At 41.4% G+C, this 27,629-nt stretch overlaps 1 protein-coding gene across 1 annotated transcript in view; it reads right to left on the reverse strand.

Moving 5' to 3' along the window:
* Positions 1–21,618, reverse strand: part of LOC307016161 (uncharacterized protein) — a gene marked incomplete at its 5' end in the record, with an annotated part of 31,979 nt that extends 10,361 nt beyond the window's left edge. The window contains 2 exons of the mRNA XM_079645194.1: positions 20,360–21,191; positions 21,465–21,618. Of these exons, the coding sequence (XP_079501320.1) occupies positions 20,360–21,191; positions 21,465–21,618 (986 nt within the window). The remainder of the gene's footprint in view (positions 1–20,359; positions 21,192–21,464) is intronic.
* Between the last annotated feature and the right edge of the window lie 6,011 nt (positions 21,619–27,629).

Here is a 27,629-nt window from a genome sequence, read left to right on the forward strand (position 1 = left end):
GTGGTGCAGTGATGCTTCCTAAAACCCAGAAATAAGCTGTGCTCGCGTTCCCATGACAAAAAAGCAATGGTTTTTCTCGAAAATAGCTCGAAATAAGGTCTTTGGAAAACAAACCTGTTAGATAAATGCACGTTTTGTTCAGCCGGATAATATCCCAACCCAGTCTCATGGCATTTTGTGTTATAGTCACGAAATGTAATCTATTGATTTGTGTTCACCAACACGATTATCCCCTTTTTTTCATGTCACACAGAACGATTTTAAAAGCAATGTATTTCTACTGGTAATGTGTTTCGTGCCTGCAGCACGTCTTTTTCTCCGGTCGGGTCGTGGAAGACCGGAAGCTTTGTGGTTCATAAAAACATGTTCTTACTCAATATCAAGCCACAATTATTGCTTTTATTTTAAATCGTATAATTTCTGACTTTTGTTGCCGTTTGTGAGGAAAATAAATGGGGCTCAGAGCTTCAGAATACTGAAATCTGTATTTTTAAATCTTTTTTCCTTCTAATTTGTTATTCTTTTCAAAATAACACACTGTTATTTACTCACCTATAACACATAATTATCCTTGTTTTTATTTATTGGTTTAATTCCATATTCTCTGGCTTTTTTGACGTCCGTCAGGAACTGAATTTCAAATTAAAAATAACCGGAAACAGACGTAGGCCTCTAGGAGTTTAGGATGGCCGAAGACACTACACTACCCATAATCCCCAGCTATCGTTTAGGACTACAGTCCCATGGATGTACAGTCCCCGTAATTAATCTTCAAGCTATGGGATTGGATGTTGGAGTGGCAGTGCGCCAAGGTTAAGCCTAGCGTCAAACAGCTGTTTGAAATGGAACGAAACCACGCAAGACTAACCAAAACTGGATTTGAACGCCCCCCCAGAACTACACATGCTGGCTATTGTGTTTCGCAAAATGTTCTATAGGACGTCTCTACTGAACGTTTTCGTTTTTCCCACAATTAGAAGTTGCCAGTATTAAACACATTGGTGTTATCAAATGTAAAATTAATAAATGGGTGAAAATCGCTTGTGTCCATAATGAGCAGCATTCATATATACCCACGTGACAGCTCCTTGTTACTTTGTAATTCTACTCCACTACAATTCTGAGGTTAACCTGGTATTTTTACTCCACTAAACTTATTTGAGTTACTTTGCAGATTCTGATTAATGATGTGAAATATAAACAACCCTTAAATCAGACTTTAGTTACACCTGAGTAAAATGTAGGTAAGGTGATTGTCAAGTGCCAACAATCAGGAGAGATATTTGATAGTTGGTGCTTGAGAAGACTAAACATTTATCTGCAATTGACATGAATGGAAACGAGTAATAAAGTATATTCATTACTCGTTATTCTCTACTAATAGTTAATTAAAGACTGTATAATGGCTATTTTGCACATCCCTTTCAAGATTTCAAGATTTTCAAAGGTTTATTGACATATCATAAACACTACGGTGTATGCAATGAATGAAAATCTTGGGTCAAAGGTTCCTCAACAGCGCATTACAAGACATCTATCAATATGTGTGTACCTCCACCATTAAACTGTCATATTCTGCACAGTTCTTATACTATCTACATACATAAGAGTATAATTCATATGTATAATATCAGTTAAAATAAGTGCTTCAACATAGTTAACTTTGCAGGAAAGCAATATATTAGACGTTAAGTACTTTGTCAGGCTTAATATTTATCTGTAGATACCCCCAAAGTTTTTTTCTTATTTAAAAGAAGACCTTAATCTAAAGTATTATTTAATGTTTACATAAAGGTTAATTCGTTTTTCTGTTTTGCACATCTTCCTATTAATACCTTTGTACAAGCTGCACTAAACTGTTTTATTGTAGAGATAACTTCTATTATCTTCTTGATATTTTATATTCTATATTTCTATCACAGACCTTCTACTTTCCCCCTATGAAAGTATGTACTCTTAATATTTCTTTAATCAAATATAACCGAATATAACACATAAAAACAATAATTCAATAACGCGCTTTAACCACTAGGCGGTGCACACAAGGTACACACAGCCATAATAACTTTTTATTATTAGTGTAGGACACTTATGTATGTACAACATCTGAAGATGTGTAGTTTTATTCATGTTTTCACATAATTTTATAGCATATTGCTATACTATTTCAGACTCAGTATTTACATTCTTATATTCAAAGAAAATCAAAGTCCTTTTATATCAGATGTGCACCGTTATGGTGTAAATATAACCTATCTATGAATTAGATCAAATGTAAAAGTCAGCCGAATTAGTGTTGATACTGCGAGGAGACGTATTGTGTGAAGAGAAATTGAAGATGTTGTTTAATTATTGATATATTTATGATCCACGTCAAGTATTCAGTTTCGGCTGCATTTCTTCCAGTTTTTCCAAAGGTCTCCTCATCAGGGCTCTATAAATAAAGAACTACGGCAAATCTGTAATATGTAATGCAGCCGAACCGTGTATTACAATGCCGTTATGTGATTACTTTCAAAGAGAAAAGCAAGAACACTCGGAATTAAGTATTATTTTAAAATGTTTTTCCGATTTCATATCATATAAACACCAAATCCCAGCATGCATTGCGGCTAAAACATCCAATCAGCGAGCTTAAACCATAGCTGAGGATCTTGGGTAATCGCTCGAAATGACTACGTCTGTTTCCGGTTATTTTCATTTTGAAATTCAGTTCCTGACGGACGCCAAAAAAGCCAGAGATTATGGAATTAAACCAATAAATAAAAGCAATTTTGTGGCTTGATATTGAGTAAGAACATGTTTTTATGAACCACACAGCTTCCGGTCTTCCAAGACCCGAACGGACAAAAAGACGTGATACAGGCACGAAACATACTACCAATAGAAATACATTGCTTTTAAAATCGTTCTGTGTGACACGAAAAAAAAGGGGGAAATCGTGTTGGTGAACACAAATCAATAGATTAACACGAAATGCCATGAGACTGGGTTTAATATCCACATGTCTACTCTACTATTATAATTTTCGAATCATAAATCTAATCGATAGATAGATAGTGTCACTGCACCACTCGCCGCCGTTATAAAGTAGCAAGCAGAGCAAGTGCAATTATGGAGGGTGGAGATTTGGAGTATTTAATCAAACATAATTGTTCTAAACTTCCAGCACAGCAGCAACTAAAGATAAATCTGATGACAGGCCAATGCCCAAACTGGAGCTGTGTACAGCGAGGAAAAAAGGAGCAAATCGGACTTAAAACGTTAAAGGTCTCCTGATTTAGTTTGCTTATTAGAGGTGTGACTGGAGAGTGCGTGCGGACCTGTCGGTTAGATAACAGGCGTGTGTAAGTCCTGCATCTGTATGATACAAATGTGTGTAAAATGATACCCGGGCACTGTAATCACTCATCTGGTAACAGCGTTGCAGCGTTACATTGACCACCACACCTACCCCCTGATTTCTGATAATCCATAAGCAATAAACCGATTTTTCCGTTTTCAGATTTTCAGAGCGTGAGACAGGTTCGCTCTGGGCAAAACCTCTCTAAAAAGGTCAAATGTCACTTGTTTTGCATCAATCTTGATACAGGGTACTTATTATATGTTGTACTTTGGATTCCTAAAGCTTTTAGTCTACCATCCCATCATTCAAGGGTGGTTTTCATTATGTAAGTAAAAAAGAATTTTTGGACGGACACTATAATTTACAGTTTTTTACTATGTTCAATCTGAATTTTTTTTAAATAAAAAACATCTTTATTGATTCTGACTTTTCTACATCAATCTCACAGGTTTATCCTTACTTTGAGAAAAAAGATCATTAATGTTCCCGTTTTAGGAGTCTAGTTATGGCCATTTGTTCTGGAAATTTCATTTTCGAGCCTGAGACCTGAAAAACAGGCTTGGGGTCTAACAGGCTAAGCGGTTGACCAATCACAACAGAGCCGGCCAGCTAACCAATCAGAGAAGATGTCACAGTAGAGTCACTAAATACAAATATGAACCTAAAAATGACCACAATATGGCCCCTTTAAAATCAATCCTTATGTGAACTGGAAAAAAATGGAAGTAATGTGGCCTCTTTTTGGTTTGATTGGTTTGTTGTTTGAGCAGACAATTGACATGAAGATCAAAAGTTAATTTCAAAGATAACAAAAAAGATTAAGATTTATCCGATGCTTTATATCCTTGTTAAATACAGAGATTACACTGTCATCAGCTTTACAGTAAGATCCGTCATTATCCCCTGGAGCTTGAAATGACCCATTTTAACCTCATATGTGATCCCTTACACAGTTCTGCTTTACATGTCCACGTCAGACATTTATATAACAGATCGGGTAACGTCAGCAAAGTTGAAGCAAATCTTTGATAATCAAACTTAGATTATGAAAAGGAAATCCATCCAGAGTTTTATATATTATTTATATAAAAAACAGGCTTCCTACCAGATAATCACAGATGCTTCGCAGCTATCTTCAGTCCCTCATCTCTCTTGTACAGTGACACATTTGCCATGTATACAATTTTCTCATCTTTTGCAACCCATGTGCGTCAGAGAAGATGATAGCAATCACATTGTGGGAAAAAGACAAACACACTCAGAAAAAAAGTCCTGGTTTAAGTCAAACAACTGCTCATGATGTTTTTCTTCCTCACACAAATGGACGTAATCATTCTTGATGCATGATGGGACTGACATGAGGGTGTTAACTTTCCTTTTTTCCTGAAGCCTCTCATTCTTTTTCCTCCTCTGCTGTTGACCACACACTTTAAAATTCAGAAAGAGAATTCAGATGTGGTGCACCACTGAATAAAATGGTCGGGTTAAACTATGACCCAAAGCTGCCATTTTAAAAATCTGTCTTATGTGTTCTTAAAGGCACTGTTTCAGTATAAAAACCTTGTATACTACTCAAAGTGTTTTTATTTTGTAAAGTCAGTTGATACATCTCTGATCTAATAATGTAAGAAAGCATGTTTTCTATTGTTAAAGATAGACAAAAAGTAATTAAAACTTCCAGAGAAAAACGCCACAGTTTAAAGGGGAACATGGGAGAAACCTCAGGGAGAGCAACAGAGGAGGGATCCCTCTCCCAGGACGGGCAGACGTGCAATAGATGCCGTGTGTAAATCGAAGAGATAATACATTTACAACATAGGTAGACCAAATGTTTGGAAAGACCAAATGTTTGGAAATGCATGTGTCAATAATAAGAAGATGAATCCACGAGGATGTCAACAATCCTGTGGCAGCCATCAGGGAAGTAGTATGGTGAGAGTCCGGCAGGACTGCAGAGACAGGTTCAGCCACGACTCAAAGTCCAGGACTCAAATCCAGTACTCAGGATAGAGGATCCAGGACACACGACCACAGCAACAGGATCAGCCTCGACTCAGGATCCCGGTGTATACAGTATATGGACCCAAAAAAGAGATTTGGGGGAAGCTGGGTTAATCGGAACATGAGAGTACACAGGTACAAACAGACAGAAAGACGAAGTAAGGTCCCCCCCCGAAAGTCCAAGCCTATAGCAGCTAAACTAACGTGTCTACATACATGGACTCCCTTAGGATAGGTTGAGGGAAAAGGGTAGCAAGTAAGAAGTAAGAAACAGAGGTGGAGAGGCACACACAGGGAGAAAGGTCCCCACTGGAACCTGAATTGGTTAGAGGTATAGGAGTAGGTCAGTGGCTGCATTCCACACTCCCCGGCCGGAATAGGCCTCTCTGCAACCTGTTACCCTCTAGAACATCGAGAGGTCAGAGAGGGGAAAGGTTTTGGATAAAGTTTTAAATATAAGATCTAAGTTTTTAGGATTTAAGTGGAAGAGTAAGAATTAAAATGTATAGGTGAAGAGGCACAACGTGTCTACGTCAATGCACTCTTATTAGATCATTCTTTTTTTATCACTATAAGCTTTATCAAAAAGGAAGGTCTTAAGCATACACTCTAAAAACAAATGCCTTGGCTCAACAAAGAAATTCAACGCAACAGTTTGCATCGATGTTTATTGAGTTAAGACAACTTCTAATGAGATTGTCTTACGGCCCCTACACACGGCAGCGTGCGTTGTTGCTTGCCGGCGGGGGGGCTGAAACTCGACCAACAACCAATCACATGAATCTCCCGCCCCAGACACATTAGCCATATTACCATGGGAAATGGGGACACAGCAAATAAATGCTGCCATCACAACGAAGTTAGAGGCCTTTGCATATTTAAAATCAGTGCCAAATATGTAAAATCTGTAAAGTTTTTGTAAAACTACAGTAACAAACTCTCAATAGCAACCAATCTGCAGATCACACACATCAATTTTACAAAAGATGTAACAAAGATGTTTACACTGCCGACAGTCATTATTTTAAACATGAACACATTTAACGCAGAATGCTTGCTCATTCATTTGTTTCCCTCGACCACGATGGTTGCCATCGTATGGTCAGATCCTGGGGTGGACCGGTCACTGATGAAGGCGATATTCATGTCCTTTTGAAGCATATTGAATAATAGGTTAGTGCATAAGAGATAATGAATTAGGTAATTGCATACTTTTTAAACTGTCACTCTTAGCGAATTCAGAGCCATTATTACCAGCTGCAAAAGCAACGCTGGTATTGTTTTCATCTATTGAGTCTGCATGTGTGTGTCATCATGGCAATGTGGTCCTGAAGACACACAGAGGTGGCTTTGAGTACTTTGCCTAGTGTTTAAATGCATGTGGACAGATTTTGTCAATCACAACCGTGCAAGTTTTACTGTATCTTCTCATCTTTTTTGCAGGTTCCATACAATATTTGAACTGGTTAAGTGAAGAGCAGAAGCCACTTTTCAAATTGTACACAATCCTTTTCCCATGCCATTGCTGTCAACACCTATCCATGCTGAACATTGCTAAGATATTATTGATTGAGGTGTGGCCAAAAGTGCAATATGCTTCAAAATGTAACTGACAGAGAGCAGTGCTTTTGTCCTGTGTTTTTACACTGTGTATGGATTTTATTTTATTTCAAGATTTTGAATTACGTCGCTAAACTCCTTGAAAAGGTCCTCTTCCTTTTCTCCAACGTACACGACAAGGCAGCGGATGGCTATAGTTCTCTGCATACTTCAATTTTATTGTGCTATTTTTTGAAAAAGGAAAAAAAGAGAAATTACCTAAATGAATATATTCTGAATGGGTGACTGCCAACAACTTGCATTTCAATGACAACTCTAAATAACGATCCTACCTCAAGAAGCATGTCCTTGATCTGCTTCAACAAGATTCATTTTTAATAAAAAGCGATATCACAATAGTAACCAAAGTATTTTTACACTAACAGTAGCCTCTACTACTTTGTACCCTCTCACAGAACTATTCACAGTTGGTCAAACAGCAATTTGCCTATACAGTGCAACAAGGCTATCTACTGTAGTTGAATGAAAAAAGATGACACTCACATTAAAATGTCCTTTGTATATTTATATTTGTCTTAACTGTCGGAGCTTGTCCAGGCATGTTAAGTGGGAGTGGACTTGAAATCCTTAACTCAAGGTGTAGAACAATTAAGTTATCAAGCCAATTGCATTACTCACTGCAACTTGAATTTAGTTTTAAGTCAATTAACGCAGAAATCAGAGTTCAAATTACACACAATATTAAGATGATGTAATTACCAACATTATTGCGTCAACACAACTTATAAATTAATGTTTGCAACTTAAAATATTTATTTAAATCATTTTTATCTTGCAACCATGCATTTACTTAAGTGGAGGTGAAAGGTCGCCTGAATTCGTGTACACTTAAAAACGGATAGGGTGTCTGCCGTCCGAACACAAACTGGAAGCTGATTCCACAAATGTGGAGCTTGATAAGAAAAGGCTCTGGCTCCCATTGTACTTTTAGAGACTCTAGGAACAACCAACAACCCTGCATTCTTGGAACGCAATGCCCTAGTAGGACAGTAGGGTATAATGAGTTCTTTAAGGTAAGATGGCGCCTGCCCATTAAGGGCTTTGTAGGCGAGAAGAAGAATTTTAAATTCTATCCTGTGTTCTATAGGGAGCCAGTGTAAGGCAGCCAGAACAGGAGTAATGTGGTCCCTTTTCCTAACTCTGGTTAGTACACGAGCTGCAGCATTTTGAATCAGCTGAAGCGACTTAACTGACTTCTTGGTACACCCTGATAATAAGGAGTTACAATAATCCAGCCTAGAAGTAACAAATGCATGGACTAGTTTCTCTGCATCGTTTTGAGGCAAGATATGCCTGATTTTTGCAATGTTGCGTAGATGAAAGAAGGCGGTCCTTATTGATTTTATGTGGGCGTTAAAAGATAAATCCTGATCAAATATAACACCAAGGTTCCTTACAGTCTCACTGGAGGCCAAATTAATGCCATCCATAACTAGTATATCTTTGGATAGTTTGTTTCGTAGATTCTTTGGGCCGAGTACAATAACTTCAGTTTTAACCGTGTTTAACATCAAAAAGTCTAAGGTCATCCACGTTTTTAAGTCCTTAAGGCAGTATTGCATTTTATTTAGGTGATTGGTTTCATCAGGCTTGATGGATAAATAGAGTTGAGTATCATCCGCATAACAAAGAAAATGTACAGAATGGTTCCTTATAATATTGCCTAGCGCAGGGGTCTGCAACCTTTTTGACCAAAAGAGCCATTTTGCTGCTTTTTCCCCAATACATTTTTGTCTGGAGCCGCAAAACATATTTCATAGCTTGATAGCTAATAAAGTTGTATTTATTGTTATATCAGACAAAAACTACAGTTTTTTTGCATTTATTAGGCTATTTATTACATTATATAAAACTGTTCACCTCTAATAAGAAACAAAGAACTCCTATAAGGAGAATTAAAAATAATACACAGGCCTACTTTAAAATAAATTAAACACAGCACTTGGGGAGTCCTCTGCACATTTGAAGGAAAAAAAATATTATTAAAATGGGCCCACTTTGAAATAAATAAAACATATAGCTGCACCCTAAAAATAGTTAAAGGTAGGGTAGGTAAGAATGGAGAAACCAGCTCGAGTGCGCTCGAATTTGAAAATACACAACCGGAAAAAATATGCCTCTTCCTTCAGACTTCCTCACAGAGCCCCTCCTCCAACACACACATGACCAATGAGGCCACGAGATAAATGTGTGCACAGATGGAAGGCTGACAGGCTGACAGGCAGGTAGGCCATCCAGTTATTTTAGCCGGGCCGGCTCAGATGATTGGTCGTGCTTTTTACAGCGCTACGGCTTCCAGAGATTAATTTTTGTATGTATTTATTGTCAAAGCATTTTATATATTCATTGCCATCGGGATGTTAAGAGCATTCCATGGAATATAACAAAAAGTGTTTTCTGAAATAAATTACATACCCCATTGAATTATGACCTATGATTATGACTGAAGATCGTCAGCTGTCTTCCTCTCCGTGTTGTTCCCGTTGTTCCTCGATACGTAAAGGCTGCAGTGCAGCACCTTTGACAACTTCCCTCTACATATCAAACATAAACCAGCATCGTTTGCTGTGAAAGCATATAACTCTGTCCACACAGAATTAAATCCTGTGTTTCTCCAGTACTGTTCTTTGATTTATCCATTCGCTCATCGAGCCGGGGGTAAGGTTATTCATCCGCAGGAAAAGGCGTTCGCGGGACCGTAGCAGGACGTGACGCATATTTTAGTTGACCTAATTAAAACCGTTTTGTTTTTTATTTATGTGTCACAGTATCACCTCAAAATACAAGATACGAAACATTTTCAACCATGCAACAAAATATAAATAGTCCTACAAATACTTTTATTTTATTTCCTTCTTATTTTTGTCTAAGCTCAAGGGAGCCAGAGCAGAGGGCTTAAAGGGCCGCATGCGGCCCGTGGGCCGCGGGTTGCCGACCCCTAGCGGAAGCATATATAGTCTGAACAAAATAGGTCCAAGCACTGAGCCCGTTGACACAACGTAACTGAGAGCGTTCAGACAAATAGGACCTAAACCAGCAGTTCCATTTATGCCAACTAAGTGCTCTAGTCTTTGCAATAGGATATCACGGTCGATAGTATAAAATTCAGCACTGAGATCGAGCAAAACAAGAAGAGAGACAAGTCCCTTGTCTGAGGCTATTAGAAGGTCATGTGTGACTTTAACCAGAGCTGTCTCTGTGCTATGATGTGTTCTAAAAACAGGCTGAAAATCTTCAAATAAATCATTATTTTTTAAGGCATTATTTTTTAAGACATATATTTAAAAAAATCTAAATTGACGAAAATGAACATCAAAGTTACAAGTCAAAATGAAATGTAACCTGGAAGAAATAAGTTACTCCCTTTATGAAATTGACAATGCAGTATTTTTGTATTGGAAAATCATTTTTAGAAGTCAAACATTCACTTTCTGTTTAACTCTGTTTTTGTCTCCACAAGTTCCTGAGGAAATAATTGATGATTTAGCTGCTACTGTAAGTGTGCTTCTGTGTTCACCAGCTAGTTGTTAACTTTGACTGTCTGCAAAAAATAGTTACTTCTGTAAATATGCTTGACAACAGCGCTGAGACTGAACAAGGTTCTGCTAAAACAATGCTTTAAAAAAGGCTTAAAAGCTAAATACAGAGTGTTGCATAGTTGTTTGCGTGGTATTATTTTAAGTGTTAGGTCGATTCATGTCATGTTTTTTAGTTGTTGCTTTAAAAACAAGCGCTTTGCTATTAAAGTTATTGTTTAAAGTAAGTAGTTACTTAATTTTATGAAATATAAGGTAATACGGTTGTAATACTTGTTGTGTCTTTGTTGTGCTCCATAACAAAACATAGGTTTTTCATCTTGAAATCCAGTGTTATTGTCCCGTGTTAATCAAAAGTCAACGTTGACTTACGTTAAGCTGCCTACGTTATCTTACAACAAATGTAACATACGTACGTAGCCTTGGGTGACAAATATACCTATTTAAACACAATCCATAACTTTACCTAAGCCTAACCAAGTAGTCCTGTTGTCTAAAACCTAAAGTAATTTAGTTTTTTCAATTTTGACCTTTTGACAAGATGAGCCCCTGATACTCTCTATGGATCATATATCGTTCTTATAAATCATTGGCAAACTACATATTATTTCGTTGAGGTCACGTTCCTTCTTTAAATTAGTGTTTTTGTACTGTTGAATAGGAGAGGACAAGGTAGTTCTGATGAAGAGGAATTTAATGTAAAAATGGGAGGACCTGTTCAGGAAGAGATTTCTCTTTATCATGTGATGGAAGGAGGGCGAAACGAGGCTGCAGACCCTCTGGGACTGTGGGCGGCCAACACTCGAGAAACACTGGCTGCACATGAAAGAATCAAAGAAAGAGCATAACGTGCAGAGTCAATGAATGCCACTGTCACACTGTAAAACATTTCTGGATCTTATTATGGAGAGGTTTTTCAATAAAACTGAACGGCTGGTGAAAAAAAGGGTGCTGAAAGCGCCATAATGATTGTAACTCTGACTGAAAACGATCAAATGGATGGAAGGTTTCTAAAAGACCCAAACAAACTATGCTGCTATAGCATCTCGGCTCTATAGGGACGATCTTTTGGTCCAGGCTGAAATAATAACTATTCAATAAAATGCTTTGAAATTTGGCAGAAAGATTCTTGTTCACCCTTGGGTTGAATCGTAATCACTTGGGCGTTTTCGTGAAATGTAAACCTGATAAACATATGGGATTTCCATTAGCATGAGCTTTACTTTGCATTTGATCCTAATTAGCATTCATTAGCATGTTTTATTTGTTTTTAAAGGAGGCATAAGTCTTTACAGTCACAACCTCAATGGAATTCTTAGTCTTAAGCTTTCTCTGTCAACTTGTTTTATTATTCAGGGTAATCGTTTAATGTGAATTTCTTCATTACCTCAATCCAAACCTGAGCAGCCACACCTCTGTGGGCAGGAAGGAGCGGAGCTGCTGCGTGAGAAGAGCTTCATGCTCACAGCTTGGCTCACCTTCTTGCCCAGCTTTGAGTTTAACTTCCTTCCAGTGGGCGGTGTCCCATCCAGCAGCAGAGACACCCACAACAGGACAGCTGCTGTTCATGTGCAACCCAGTCCCATGGCATTTCCTGTTATAGTCACGACATTTAATCTATTGATTCGTGTTCACCAACACAATCTTCCCCTTTTTTTCGTGTCACACAGAACGATTTTAAAAGCAATGTATTTCTATTGGTAGTATGTTTCGTGCCTGTAGCACGTCTTTTTGTCCGTTCGGGTCTTGGAAGACCTGAAGCTGTGGGGTTCATAAAAACATGTTTTTACTCAATATCAAGCCACGATTATTGTTTTTATTTTAAATCGTTTAATGTAGGACTTTTTTTGTCGTCTGTGAGGAAAATAAATGGGGCTCAGAGCCTCAGAATACTGAAATCTGTATTTTTTAAATCTTTTTTTCCTTCTAATTTGTTATTCTTTTCTAAATAACACACTGTTATTTACTCACCAATAACACACAATTATCCTTGTTTTTATTTATTTGTTTATTTCCATAATCTCTGGCTTTTTTGGCGTCTGTCAGGAACTGAATTTTTCAAAAATAAAAATAACCGGAAACAGACGTAGGCCTGTCAGGGACATTTCGAGCATCATTGCGATTGTCAACATTTCTGAGTTTAGGATGGCCATAATCCCCAGCTATCGTTTAGGACTACAGTCCCCGTGATTAATCTTCAAGCTCTGGGATTGGATGTTGGAGTGGCAGTGCGCCAAGGTTACCCTCAAACCTCCACCTGCTGCAATCAGCTGTGCACCCTCCCCTACTACACACCTGATTCCCATCAGCATTTACAAATGCCATATCAGCGGAGGCTCCACAACCTGTCAGCGCCAGATCGTTGTTTAACCCACAGTGGTAAAACTCTCAGCCTTCTTAGCCTTCTTTGTATTATTAGCTATTTTCCTCAACACTGTATATTCTTCTTACGTGTTCTTCTTGTGCTCCAGTATCACTCTCCGGCCGCCGTGCTGTCATCACCAGCCGCCACCAGTCGCCATTTCCAGCCGGATTATTCTCTATGCTCCTCCACCTCTAAATAAACCTTTTTTCCAACACTTGTCCTGCGTTTGGGTCCTATCGGATAACGTAACAGCCTATTGTGTTTCGCAAAATGTTCTATGGGACGTCTCTACTGAATATTTTCGTTTTTCCCACAATTAGAAGTTGCCAGTATTAAACACATTGGTGTTATCAAATGTAAAACATATAATTAATAAATGGGTGAAAATCGCTTGTGTCCATAATGCGCAGCATTAATACCCACATGACAGCTCCTTGTTACTTTGTAATTCTACTCCACTACAATACAGAGGTTAACCTGGTATTTTTACTCCAATACATTTATTTGAGATACTTTGCAGATTCTGATTAATGATGTGAAATATAAACAACCCTTAAATCAGACTTTAATTACACCTGAGTAAAATTCAGGGAAGGTGATTGTCAAGTGCCAACAATCAGGAGAGATATTTGATAGTTGGTGCTTGAGAAGACTAAACATTTTAGCTGCAATTGACATGAATGGAAACGAGTAATAAAGTATATTCATTACTCGTTATTCTCTACTAATACTTAATTAAAGACTGTATAATGGCTATTTTGCACATCCCTTTCAAGATTTTCTAAGGTTTATTGACATATCATATACACAACTACGGTGTATGCAATGAATGAAAAACTTGGGTCACAGGTTCCTCAACAGTGCATTACAAGACATCTATCAATATGCGTGTATACATCCACCATTAAACTGTCAAATTCTGCACATTTCTTATACTATCTACATTCATAAGAGTATAATTCATATGTATAATATCAGTTAGAATAAGTACTTCAACATAGTTAACATTGCAGGAAAGCAATATATTAGACGTTAAGTACTTTGTAAGTTAATATTTATCTTTTGATACCCCCAAAAGCTTTTTTCTTATTTAAAAGAAGACCTTAATCTAAAGTATTATTTAATGTTTAAATAAAGGTTAATTCGTTTTTCTGTTTTGCACCTCCTCCTATTAATATCTTTGTAAATCCTGCACTAAACTGTTTTATTGCAGAGATCACTTATAGTATCTTCTTGATTTTTTATATTCTATATTTCTATCATTGACCTTCTACTTTCCCCCTATGAAAGTATGTACTCTTAATATTTTTTTCATCAAATATAACACATAAAAACAATAATTCAATAACGTGCTTTAACCACTAGGCGGTGCACACAAGGTACACACAGCCATAATACCTTTGTATTATTAGTGTAGGACACTTATGTATGTACAACATCTGAAGATGTGTAGTTTTATTCATGTTTTCACATAATTTTACAGCATATTGCTATACTATTTCAGACTCAGTATTTAAATTCTTATATTCAAAGAAAATCAGTAATATCTTTAGAAACTACAAGTCCTTTTATATCAGCTGTGCACCGTTATGGTGTAAATATAACCTATCTACGAATTAGATCAAATGTAAAAGTCAGCCAAATTAGTGTTGATACTGCAAAGAGTCGTATTGTGTGAAGAGAAATTGAAGATGTTGTTTAATTGTTGATATATTTATGATCCACGTCAAGTATTCAGTTTCGGCGGCATAACGTAATGCAGCCGAACCGTGTATTACGATGCCGTTATGTGATGACTTTCAAAGAGAAAAGCAAGAACACTCGGAATTAAGTATTATTATATTTTTTTTAAAATGTTTTTCTGATTTCATATCATATAAACACCAAATCCCAACATGCATTGCGGCTAAAACATCCAATCAGCGAGCTTAAACCATAGCTGAGGATCTTGGGTAATCGCTCGAAATGCCTACGTCTGTTTCCGGTTATTTTTATTTTGAAATTCAGTTCCTGACGGACGCCAAACAAGCCCGAGATTATGGAATGAAACAAATAAATAAAAACAAGGATAATTGTGTGTTATTGGTGAGTAAATAACTATGTAATTTAGAAAAGAATAACAAATTAGAAGGAAAATAGATTTTAAAAAATACAGATTTCAGTATTCTGAGGCTCTGAGCCCCATTTCTTTTCCTCACAGACGAAAAAAAAAGTCCGACATTATACGATTTAAAATAAAAACAATAATCGTGGCTTGATATTGAGTAAAAACACGTTTTTAAGAACCACACAGCTTCCGGTCTTCCAAGACCCGAACGGACAAAAAGACGTGCTACAGGCACGAAACATACTACCAATAGAAATACATTGCTTTTAAAATCGTTCTGTGTGACACGAAAAAAAAGGGGAAAATCGTGTTGGTGAACACGAATCAATAGATTAAAAGTCGTGACTATAACACGAAATGCCATGAGACTGGGTTGTCATGTGCACAGACCTCAGAGAAGATCCACAGTTCTCAATACTGCATTGCTAAAGCAGGTTAGAAAACTACAGTGTTGACGATTTTTTTCTTTATCCATGTTGACCGCATGACTCCAGGGATGGCAATGTCGGTTAGTCTGTCCACAAGTTTGATACGGGCAGTAAAACATTTCACAACTATCAGATGTATGTCCTCACTGTAAACCCGCTCCACACATCCGATCACTTCTTCATTTCATTCTCTCTACCCCTTTCCAAACATAACAAACTAATCTCTTCTCATCCTGCACCTGTCCGCCGCAACCTTCGTTCCCTATCCCCTATACCCTTGCCTCATCGGTGCTCTCAGCCCTCCCTTCCTCTGACTCGTTCCAACTCCTGCCTCCAAACTCTGCTGCAGAAACTCTCCTCTCTACTCTCTCATCCTCTCTGGACTCTCTCTGTCCTCTCACATCTCGGCAGGCTCGTCAGTCCCCTCCTGCTCCCTGGCTAAATGATGCACTGCGTGCTAATAGAACCATCCTTCGGGCAGCAGAGTGGAAATGGTGGAAATCCAAACACCATGACGACCTCCTAACCTATCCGGCTCTCCTCTCCTCTTTCTCTGCTTCGATCTCTCAGGCAAAAAGCACTTTTTTTCAAGATAAGATCCAATCTTCCTATTCCAATCCCAAAAAACTATTTTCCATCTTCTCCACCCTCTTGGAACCCCCCAAAGCCCCTTCCCCCTCCTCCCTTATGTCAAGCGACTTTGTTAACCACTTTGAAAAAATAGGTTGATGATATTCGCTCTTCTTTTTCTGACTCACCTTTACTCACCATTGGGTCACCAGACCCTCCTTTCACCCACACACTGACCTCCTTCTCCCCTCTCTCTCCAAGTGAGGTTCTTGTCCTCATTACCTCTGCCCGTCCTAACACCTGTCCTCTGGACCCTATCCCCTCAAACCTCCTTGAGACTATCGCTCCTGATATTCTACCGTTTCTCACCCATTTCATCAATACTTCTCTAACTTCTGGTCACTTTCCAAACAGTCTTAAGGAGGCAAGAGTAAACCCTCTCCTAAAGAGACCCACTCTCAACCCGTCTGATGTTATAAACTACAGGCCTGTCTCTCTCCTCCCGTTCCTGTCTAAAACACTTGAACGCGCTGTCTTTAAACAACTCTCCTGTTATCTCCATCAGAACAACCTTCTGGATCCGCACTGTTGAGATCTTCATAGTATGTTGAATACTTAAAACGAAAGTTAGTTATAATCAAGTATAATCAATTATATTCTTGTATGACCCACAATGAAAATGCTTCATATTTTAGGTTTTTCTATATTTACAGTATAAACATAACACAAGTGGTTTGTTAAATTGAGTGTAAGGCCTATAATGATTTATGCCTTACTCTCTGATAAAGGAGAAGGTAGTTTCTTCCCTCTCTTCTCACAGCAGTACACAGGGAGGCGGGCTCCGGACTTAAGGAGAAATACATCGAGGCCTCAAAAGGTGGTTATGTCATAGCCATAGAATATGTCTGGTCATGTCCTTTTTACACAAACATGGGAAGGTGTGTCTTATGCCATAGCCAATAGAATATGTCCAGTCCTGTACATCAGTGGCCATACCCAGTTGTTTTCATTGGTTGGGTATGGAGGAGGTGTTTTTGGGGTTTTCTATCCGGTTTTTTGAGCATAAAGAGGCTTTCTTTTTGGGAGCAAGGAGAGAGAGAGGGGGGTTCCCCTGGTATACTCTCTCCCGGTAGGCTCTGTCCCTCAGAGCTGGGTTAATAGCTCTCGGTAAGGTTCTCTCAGACTTGGTAAATATCTCTCAAAATGTCTTGGTTGAATGCTGAGTGAATTTCTTTGTGAAATGAGTGGAATGAATTCATGTTTGTTGAAAGTTAGTACCCTGCCACCCGTGAGGACGGGTTGTCTGAATTCATGCGGGACTAGTTGAAGCATACAAATGTGAATTGTGGAATGAATTGATGTTTGTTGAAAGTTAGTACCCTGCCACCTGTGAGGACGGGTCCTCCGAATTCATGCGGGACTAGTTGAAGTATACGAATGTCGAAATGAGAAAATGAACTGTTTTTGGTGAATGAAAGTTTGAATGAGCTTTTTATTAACACCGGTCTTTTATGAGATAAGACCTTTAAAATGTTATAAAAATCAAAACTGAATTGGGACCAGGAAGGGATCTCGGGCGGACGGCCCGGGGGCAAGGCAGAAGCCGAGAAGAGGGACTCGGGCGGCGGCCCGGGGGCAAGACAGAGTCCAAGGTGGGGGTTATGGAGGGGCGAAGGCCACCGCGGGCGAACTCAGGGGGCCGAGCATGAGGTCGAGGACCACGGCCGGAAAAGTCAGGGGGCCGAGCATGAGGGCGAGGATCGCGGCCGGGAAAGTCAGGGGGCCGAGCATGAGGGCGAGGACCGCGGCCGGGAAAGTCTGGAGGCCGGGCTTGAGGGCGAAGATCGCGGCACTCAGGGGGCCGGGCTCGAGGGCGAAGGCCGTGGCCCTCAGAGGGGCCGGGCTCGAGGGCGAAGAATGCGGCTCACAGGGGGCCGGGCTCGAGGGCGAAGACCGTGGCTGTCAGGGGGCCGGGATCGAGGGTGAAGACTGCGGCTCTCAGAGGGCCGGGCTCGAGGGCGAAGACCGCGAATCTCAGGGGGCCGGGTTCGAGGGCGAAGACCAGACAGCTCCAGAGGCCGAGCAGAGCCCGGTGTCGGCCTAACAGGAACCGGAGCCAGTGGGATAGGCCTCGGCAGGATCCCCCACGGAAGAGGACCAGGAGTTGGCAGGACCCCCGGCGAGACAGATGATGGCGGGGACTCCAACGGAACAGGACAAGGGGTTGGCAGTACCCCCGGCAGAAGAGTTGTCGGCGGGACCCCCAACGGAACAGGACCAGGAGTTGGCAGGACCAGGAGTTGGTAGGATCAGGAGTTGGCAGGACCCTCGGCAGGACAGGAGATGGCGGGGACTCCAACGGGACAGGACCAGGAGCAGGCAGGACCCTCGGCAGGACAGGTGATGGCGGGGCCTCCAACGGAACAGGACACAGGGTTGGCAGGACCCCCGGCAGAAGAGTCGTCAGCGGGACCTCCAACGAGACAGGACATAGGGTTGGCAGGACCCCCGGTAGAAGAGTAGTCGGCGGGGCCTCCAACGTCACAGGACACAGGGTTGGCAGGACTCCCGATAGAAGAGTAGTCTGCGGGACCTCCAACGGGACAGGACACAGGGTTGGCAGGACCCCCAGCGGAACCTCCAACGGCACAGGACATAGGGTTGGCAGGACCCCCGGCAGAAGAGTAGTCAGCGGGACCCCCAATGGGACAGGACATGGAGTGGGCCGAAGAGCCGGAACATGAGCCAGAATCATAGCTGCTGGGGCCGGCACTGGAGTCGGAACTGGAGCCGGAATCATGGCTGCTGGGGCCGGTACTGGAGTCGGAATTGAAGCCGGAACCATGGCTGCTGGGGCCGGAATTGGGGCCGGAACCATAGCTGCTGGGGCCAGAACTGGGGCCGGAACTGGGGCCGTAACCATAGCTGCTGGGGCCAGAACTGGGGATGGAACCATCACTGCTGGGGTCAGAACTGGGGCCGGAACCATGGCTGAGGGGACCGGAACTGAAGCCTGGATCATGGCTGCTAGAGCCGGTTCTGGAGATGGACCCATGGCTGTGTGGGCTGGTTCTGGAGACGGAGCCATGGCTGAGGGGACCGGAACTGAAGCTTGGATCATGGCTGTAAGGTCCGGTTCTGGAGCCGGAAACATGGGTGTGTGGAACGGTTCTGGAGCTGGAACCATGGCAGTAAGGTCCAGTTCTGGAGCCGGAAACATGGCTGTATGGGCTCCGTGGACTTCCATAAGCCAGACGAGTACCAGCGAATGGCTCCTGGACTGTAGCAAACACTGGGTGAGAAGCAGGGGCTGACGCCAGACGGACCACACCGATGCGTGTGGTATCAAAAAGGGAATTGGGAGACCTGGGTCTATCAGGATCGGGAAAACAAACCGTGAGGTAATCCAAAAGCCAGGCAGTTAAGAATTTAACCAAATCTTGATTCTTCATCGTAAGCTTGCATGCATCTGCCAGAGCAGCCTCTTGCTGCTGAACCCTGACCACTCCCATCCATCGATTAGCGCAGTCAGACAAAGAAAAGGTATAATCCAGTAGTTCCTGCTCAAACGGATCTGCCGGGCCCATATCTCTGGTCGGTACTTAATGTTACGATGTGTGTAGGAAGCAGGACCCAAATGCAGATTAAAGTGACAAAAATAACTCCTTTATTTCAAGGCTAAACTATTCACAAAGACTGAACAGAACACTCACCGCAGACCAAGTCATTACTTTTTTTTTTTTTTTTTTTTTTTAAATGACAGAAAATAACTATCTGTGGCCATACATTTTATACAATAATCTTGCAAGACATGACAAACAAAGAGACAAGCAAAATGCAATTTGCCCAGACTCCCAAAAGGACTTAATTTGATAGTCCAATCATAGTAACTAATAATACAAAACCACAATATGAGAAACAAAAACACACCCACACTGGTAATCATTTATGCATAAGTCAAACTTTATGTTTATCAAGCCACTCCACACCATATCCCCACCACACATGCTAGGCAACCCTATAATACTCAAACACCAGACTGACATCGTCAATCACATCCGCTAGAGCGCACCCTCCCACAAAGCTCTCCAGAAAAGTGTCTTCCTCCAGGTATGCGTATGCCATATGAATGTTTTTGCTTAATATCCGTTTGAAGACATCCCGTACACTCCCAATATTTGCAAACACTTCACCCATCCACTCCTTCTTTACCTCCTCCACACACTCCCCATCCCAATGTGTTTCCTGCAGACATATTATACTGGCCTCACATAGAATTACCGCCCGTTCTCTTTTAATCCTACTTTGGAGGCCATTCCCATTAAAGGAGTAGATAGTTGCCATCAACAGGGATGTTATTATTATAAGCGTCCTTTTCATCATTACCTTAAGCTGATTTCTTTCCCGAGCTCCCCCTCTGTTGAACTCGCTCTCCTTTTCTCCATCTCCCTCTCCTTGTCCGCTTTGCGTCTAGCACTCCGCCCGGCGTTCTCCGCTGAGGTCTTCTTCTCATCCTCACGCCTGTTTCTCCTCATGCCACGGCCCCTCTGCTCATCATTAGGGTTCCCGAAGACCATGGCGCCCACAGGGTCCTCCTCCAGCAGTCCCTCCTCCATCTCTGATGCCTCCGAGATGTCCTCCACCACTCCAGGACTCCGACACTTCTTTCCCCCGCCGCTGCTCCCTTCGGCGCCTCCGCCGCCCTGCCTTGCACTTTTCTTAGCTCCATCCTCACCTCCCACCACTCCTCCACCACTCAGTCCTTCATCCTCATCACTGACCTCCTCAAAGGGTCTTTTCTTCGCTCCTTCCGCCCCTTCCTCGTCTTCCTCGTCGTCCTCCTCCTCGTCTTCCTCATCCTCATCTTGCTCCTCGTCTTCCTCCTTGTCCTCCTTCTCTTCCTCCTCTTTCTCCTCTCTCTCCGCCCTGAACCTGCACTCCCTGGCATAATGTCCTGTCTGGCCACACTTGTGGCACTTAAACTCCGGGCACTCCCTAAAGAAGTGACCGGGCTGGATGCACAGCCGGCAGACAGGAACCTGGCGATTGTGCAATACTCTGAAGTACTCCGCCCCCCTCACTGTGTCTAACTTTGTGGAATAGGGGAGGGAGCGGACCTTGTCATTGAACCTTACTCTTAGGAATCTGGTGCCGTCTGTGATTTCTGTGCCCGGCCACACTCTTTTTTTGATTGCCGAGATGGGCTCGACCCCCCACTCTTCCAGTCAGTTAAGTATCATCCTATCAGGTACATATAACGGCAGATTTAGGAACGAGACAGTCAGATCATTGTTCACCCTCAGCCCCTCCATTATTTTCATTTTCCCTAGACAGGTCCGCATGGTGACTTCATATAGCCGCTCCCCTCTCACTCTGCACCCGTCCACAACCCCGCACTTTTTTTGTATTCCCTTTAGTAAGTCCATCATTGTAACTGCGGCTTCTCCATCCACAATTACCTCCACAGTTAGTTCTACACTGTACTTCTCACTCCCCTTCTCCTTTCTTGTTTCCTCCTCTCCCGTTTTCTTGTTTTGTCCTTGTTCTTCGTCGGTATCCTCCTTTCCGTCCGTTTTGCCCCCCACTTTCTCGTTGTCCATGATCCGCGTTGCCGTAGTCTTGTCCATTCCTGGCTCAGTTGCCATTGAATCTGTCATCAAAAAAATGAGGGAAGAACCCCCAGGGGGGGGGGGGCGTTAAAAAAAAACCCCACAACAACGAATATGTAGGCTCCGAGAAAAAAAAAAACTCACAAACGCTTTAAATCGTACTCTTTACACCACTTCTCCATTCTCTACCACTCATCGACCGTTGGATCTGATGGAACAAGCCATATCTTAAATACACACAAGACTAATCATACAAACAAGACACAGGTGAGGAGGGAGGAGAAAACACAGGGACACCAGGTGAACACAATCGGGTAAATTAGACACACCAGGGAAACTAACGACAGGGAACCACAGACAGATCTAAACAGGACAAAACACAACGCAGACAGAAAACCAAAGACAGATCTAGACAAGACACAACGCAGACAGAAAACCAAAGACAGATCTAGACAAGACAAAACACAACACAGAGAGATCGTGACAGCTTAAACAGATTTAAGAGAGTTGTCTGAATTGAAACAGCAGTTAATTGAACCTGGTTCTTCGGGGAGTTAACAGAGGTGAGATCTTGCTGACGTTGGTGGATCTGAGCCAACCAGTAAACTTACATAGACTCAATAACTTCGGTTAGGTCAATTAGTAGGTCAGAGTAATTTCCCGGAATAAATTATCAGGACCTCACCAACTCTTATAGCACCAGTCTGGTTTCAAGGCAGGTCACTCAACAGAAACTGCCCTCCTTGCTGTCTCTGAGGAACTGCACACGGCTAAAGCAGCCTCCCTCTCCTCTGTCATCATCCTTTTGGACCTGTCTGCTGCATTCGATACGGTGAATCATCAGATCCTCCTTCGCACTCTCCAAGAACTTGGAGTTTCAGGCTCTGCACTTTCCCTCCTCACCTCATACCACAAAGACCGCACCTACAGGGTTACTTGGAGAGGGTCGGAGTCCGACCCTTGTCAATTAACTACAGGGGTCCCTCAAGGCTCTGTTTTCGGTCCCCTCCTCTTCTCCCTGTACACAAACTCGCTCGGATCAGTCATTAGCCCGCATGGTTTTTCATACCACTGCTACGCTAACGACACCCATTTAATGATGTCCTTTCCCCGCTCACAGACCCAGGTCGTCGCACGCATCTCTGCTTGTCTAGCTGAAATTTCTCAGTGGGTGTCTGCTCACCACCTCAAGCTCAACCTTGACAAAACTGAACTGCTTTTCCTTCTGGGAAAAGATTGTCCCACTCTTGACCTAACAATCAACATCGGCACCTCTATCGTTTCCCCGAGTCAGACTGCAAGGAATTCAGATACACTCTTTACAACATCAGGAGAATACGTCCCCAGCTGACCCAGAAAGCGACGCAGGTTCTTGTCCAGACTCTTGTCATCTCACGCCTAGACTACTGCAACTCCCTCCTGGCTGGTCTACCTGCATGTGCCATCCAACCTCTGCAGCTCATCCAGAATGCAGCTGCTCGTCTGATCTTCAACCTTCCTAAATTCTCCCACACCACGCCGCTCCTCCGCTCCCTTCACTGGCTTCCAGTAACTGCTAGAATCCACTTCAAGACAATGGTACTTGCGTACCATGCAGTGAATGGATCTGGCCCTTCCTACATCCAGGACATGGTTAAACCGTACACCCCAGCACGTGCACTCCGCTCTGCATCAGCCAAACAGCTCGCTGCGAGGGGGACCCAAGTTCCCATCAGCAAAAACACGCGGGTTTGCTATCCTGGCTCCAAAATTGTGGAATGAGCTCCCCATTGACATCAGGACAACAGAAAGCTTACACATCTTCCGGCGCAGACTGAAAACTCATCTCTTTCGACTCCACTTCGAGCGATATAACTATTAACAAAGCACTTATATACTAATAAAGGACTGGCTTATCTAAAGCCAGTTGAGTAGCACTTGAAATGTTTTAGCTCTGATGTACTTATATGATTCTGTTTTATTCAAGTTTGTATTAACGTATGGCAAATGGACTGTGTTTATCTGGCGCTTTATCCGGTCTTTACAACCCCTCAAAGCGCTTTAAGTTCTACAAGTCATCATTCACCCATTCACATCCCATTCATAAAGAGCGATGTGCCATTTGCTCAAATAAAGTTAAAGTATCTTGCCAAAGGACACACCGACATGTTGCAAGGCTGGGATTGAATCCACAACCTGATAGAAAGATGATCGCATTACCTCACAGCCACAGTCATTTAAGGTCCCCTATTACACCGTTTTTCATCAATATATTAAAGGTCTCATATATATACAAAATATTTCTCTGAAGTGTTTGGCTGGAATACCAAACAGATCATGCATTGTAGCATGCCAAAAACCCCTCTGTTTTAGCCCTGTTTCAAAAGCGCTGATTCTGTAGCTTTAAATGCTAATAAACTGCTGCTGGCCACGCCCATCTGCGACATGATTGGTTTAAAAAAACACAGGTACAGGTGTTACCTTGGTTGGTTATTGGCTAATGGTTGCACAACCCAAAACAACATTGTGAAATCACAAAGTGGCCAAAATCTGATCAGCTCATTTTCAGACAGGTTTTTATATAAATGGATCAGGACAAAAAGAAAGAGATTGTTTTTTCCTGAATCATTTTGAGTCTCTTTACACACTGGCAACATTTATTTATGTATGAAAGACATGAAAAAGTGGATTTTGCATAATGTTGGTATAGACCTTCTCATTGAAAGGTGACCGCACTACCTCACAGCCGTCATAAAAGTTCCTACAGACATTCCTTATCCCCAGAGGAAGAATCCTAAGAACGCTGGTTATTCTCTGGCGTGGCCTCTATCCCCACCATTTCTGAATCGGTTCTGAGCTTAATATCTTGAAAAATAATAAATGTATTGCAAATAAACTACATAGCGTTAGTGTTCTTTTGACAATGCTGAAATGTTACACATTACCTTTAAAGCACCATTGTTCACAATTCAGTCTTTCAGCAGTCGTGCTATAAAACGCCACAGACAAAATTCCTCTGAATATGAGCAATATTCAATCTGAATCATTAACAATAAACTCTGATGCCTAAGATCTTCTCAGATTATTTTTGATCCGCCATATCCATCTCCTGATACCCACAACGTTTATTTTTGCTCTCAAGATACAGTAGATCTTGGAACAGATCTTATCTATGCAGTATCTGTTCCTTCTCCAGCTGCACAGTGCTGTAGAACAACATTAACAGTCAAATGACCTGACCCAGGTTAAAACATTTGGCTTTTCTGTGTTCCACGTTGTTGGAGAAAAATGACCGAATATCACTTGGATGGAGTGAGCCGGTGTGATGGCTGTCAGGTAAGGTCTGCCTCAACCTGCATTATAAGACTGCACCAGGATCCCTGTAATGCTGAGCTCATTATGTTTAATTGTTTTGGATTGGAACAATGTGGGATGGATTGGGTTGAGGAATTTCAGCTTGTTAGACTGAAGTTGAGAAAGGTAGAAAGTGAGTTTTTTTTTACCCAGGTACTTTAGGTTGTGATATTTTCCATGTCAAGAGACTTTCTAGCTGTCTTCCCTGTGCATTGTGTGAAGTTTTTAAAGCAACATTAATCTCAAGGTTGCAGACAGTATAATGTAACTACATTTAAAAGACAATTACAACATTTATTCAAATAAGCTTTTCGTTTTTTTTTTACCATTTTCCCATGTTATCCCTTTTACTTACTTCCAACTGTTCTTATCTCATATTCATTTTTCCGATCTTTCCCGTATGTCCTTCATAAAAAAGGTTTTCTTCTCTTTCTTGCAGATTTGTATTTGTTGATTCCCTTTCTCATGCTCTTTCTTTCTCCTTTTCCTAGTGCCTTTTTATTTATTTACTTTATTCCTTCCTTCTGTCCTATCTCTCATTGTCTTGCTCGTCTTCTTCCCTACCTTCCCTACCTGATCTGTAAATGTACACAACTGGAAACAAGATATGTATACCCCTTCACTTTTTACACATTTTGTTATGTTACAGCCATATTTCAAAATGGATTAAATTCCTTTTTTCCTCAACATTCGAGACACAATACCCCATAATGACCAAGTGGAAAAGGTTTTAAAATATTTTTCGTAAATGAATTAAAAATAAAACACTCAAATATCACATAAACATAAGTATTCACACCCAGAGCCGGCCCGACCCATTAAGCGACATAAGCGGCCGCTTAGGGCCCCGCAGCCACTAAGGGCCCCCTAGCAAAACAAATACATTTTTTAATAATAAATCTCAGTACACCGTCACCGTGATTAGTATGTTTAATTAATTGTGTTAATATGCCTAGATTGCCTACTCTCAAAGTCATGTATTATATTATTGAGTCAATAATATAATACATTAACCGTGCTTTACTTGAACCTCATCATTACACAAGAGAGGACGGCAGGATTGCAATTTCCCGTGTTCAGTGAATGCAACAGAGGCAAGACACCAGACCAACCAGAGAGTTGGTCTGGAGTTGGAAATAAACATGTCTTATTGGCTGACAGATACCTATCCTGTGAGCTGCGACAATGTTTAAAATAAACTGTCAGTCGGACTCAGAGTTTTTGAAGATGGACATAAGAAAAACATTTCTTAAAAAAGACGACAATTCCCAATTGGTGGCTCACACAACAACCCCAGAGCCACCACTTGAGCCAGGCAAACAAGGTATGTAAATGTCAGTAAACTTCCAAGTTATGTCTTAGAACTATATCAGAACTCCTGCTCGTCCTGTGTCTCCTTCATGAGTCGGTGACTCCCACTGCATTGCTACACAGAAGTTTCCTCCACACACCTGAATTTAAATGTGCAACCTCTTTTTGTGACAGGGTTTTGCAAGAAATTATAATCCTCCGGTATGATATTCCTATTGACAGCTAGTTTCTATGTGCACATTATGAGATGGACAGTCAGAGAGAACAAATGAAAAACAGTTATGAAATACTATATGACAAAACAAGAATACAGTTTAAGTGATTTGTAAAATATCCATAAAGAAAAATCTGCTTACAGTTCTGTTTCATATGGGTGTTGAGAGATGTATCCATAGATCTCTTAATTTTGCTCTCAAAGTGCACCAGATTGATGCTTTTAACTTCAAGGCCAGAGGCGGCTGGCTTCCCTTGCATCACAATCCAATCAAATCACATCAACTTGGTGGTGCAGTGACGCGTCCTAATACCCGGAAATAAGCTGCGCTCCTGTTCCCTCGACAAAAAAGCAATGGGATTTCTCCATAGGATTTTGGAAAATAGCTCGAATTAAGGTCTGTGGAAAACGAACCTGTTAGACAAATGCACGCTTTGTTCAGCCGGATAATATCCATATGTCTACTCTACTTTTATAATTTTCGAATCATAAATCTAATCGATAGAAGATAGATAGATAGTGTCACTGCACCACTCTCAGCGCCGTTAAAAAGTAGCAAGCAGAGCAAGTGCAATTATGGAGGGTGAAGATTTGGAGTATTTAATCAAATAAATGTTTACTAAACTTCCGCTACAGCAGCAACTAAAAATAAATCTGATGACAGGCCAATGTCCAAACTGGAGCTGTGTACAGCGAGGAACAAAAGAGCGAACCGGACGTAAAACGTTAAAGGTCTCCTGATTTAGTTTGTGAATTAATGCTTATTAGATTTTCGGCTGGAGAGTGCGTGCGGACCTGTCGGTTAGATAACAGGCGTGTGTAAGTCCTGCATTTGTATGATACAAATGTGTGTAAAATGATACCGGACGACCAGGGGCGGACTGGGACTAAAATTCAGCCCTGGAAACTGACCCAGTCCGGCCACATGAAATGTCAAATGTTAGAAATCCGCTGTTTATTATTTAAAGTTTTACGTCCGATTCGCTCCTTTTTTCCTCTCTGTACACAGCTCCAGTTTGGGCATTGGCCTGTCATCAGATTTTATTTTTAGTTGCTGCTGTGTAGCGGAAATTTAGTACAATTATTTTTGATGAAATACTCCAAACCTCCACCCTCCATAATTGCACTTGCTTCAGTTGCTTGTTACTTTTTAAGGGCGGTGATGACAGTTACAGTACGAACTAAAGTT

This window comes from Notothenia rossii, assembly GCF_949606895.1.
Source record: "Notothenia rossii genome assembly, chromosome: 8".
NCBI classification, from domain to species: domain Eukaryota; kingdom Metazoa; phylum Chordata; class Actinopteri; order Perciformes; family Nototheniidae; genus Notothenia; species Notothenia rossii.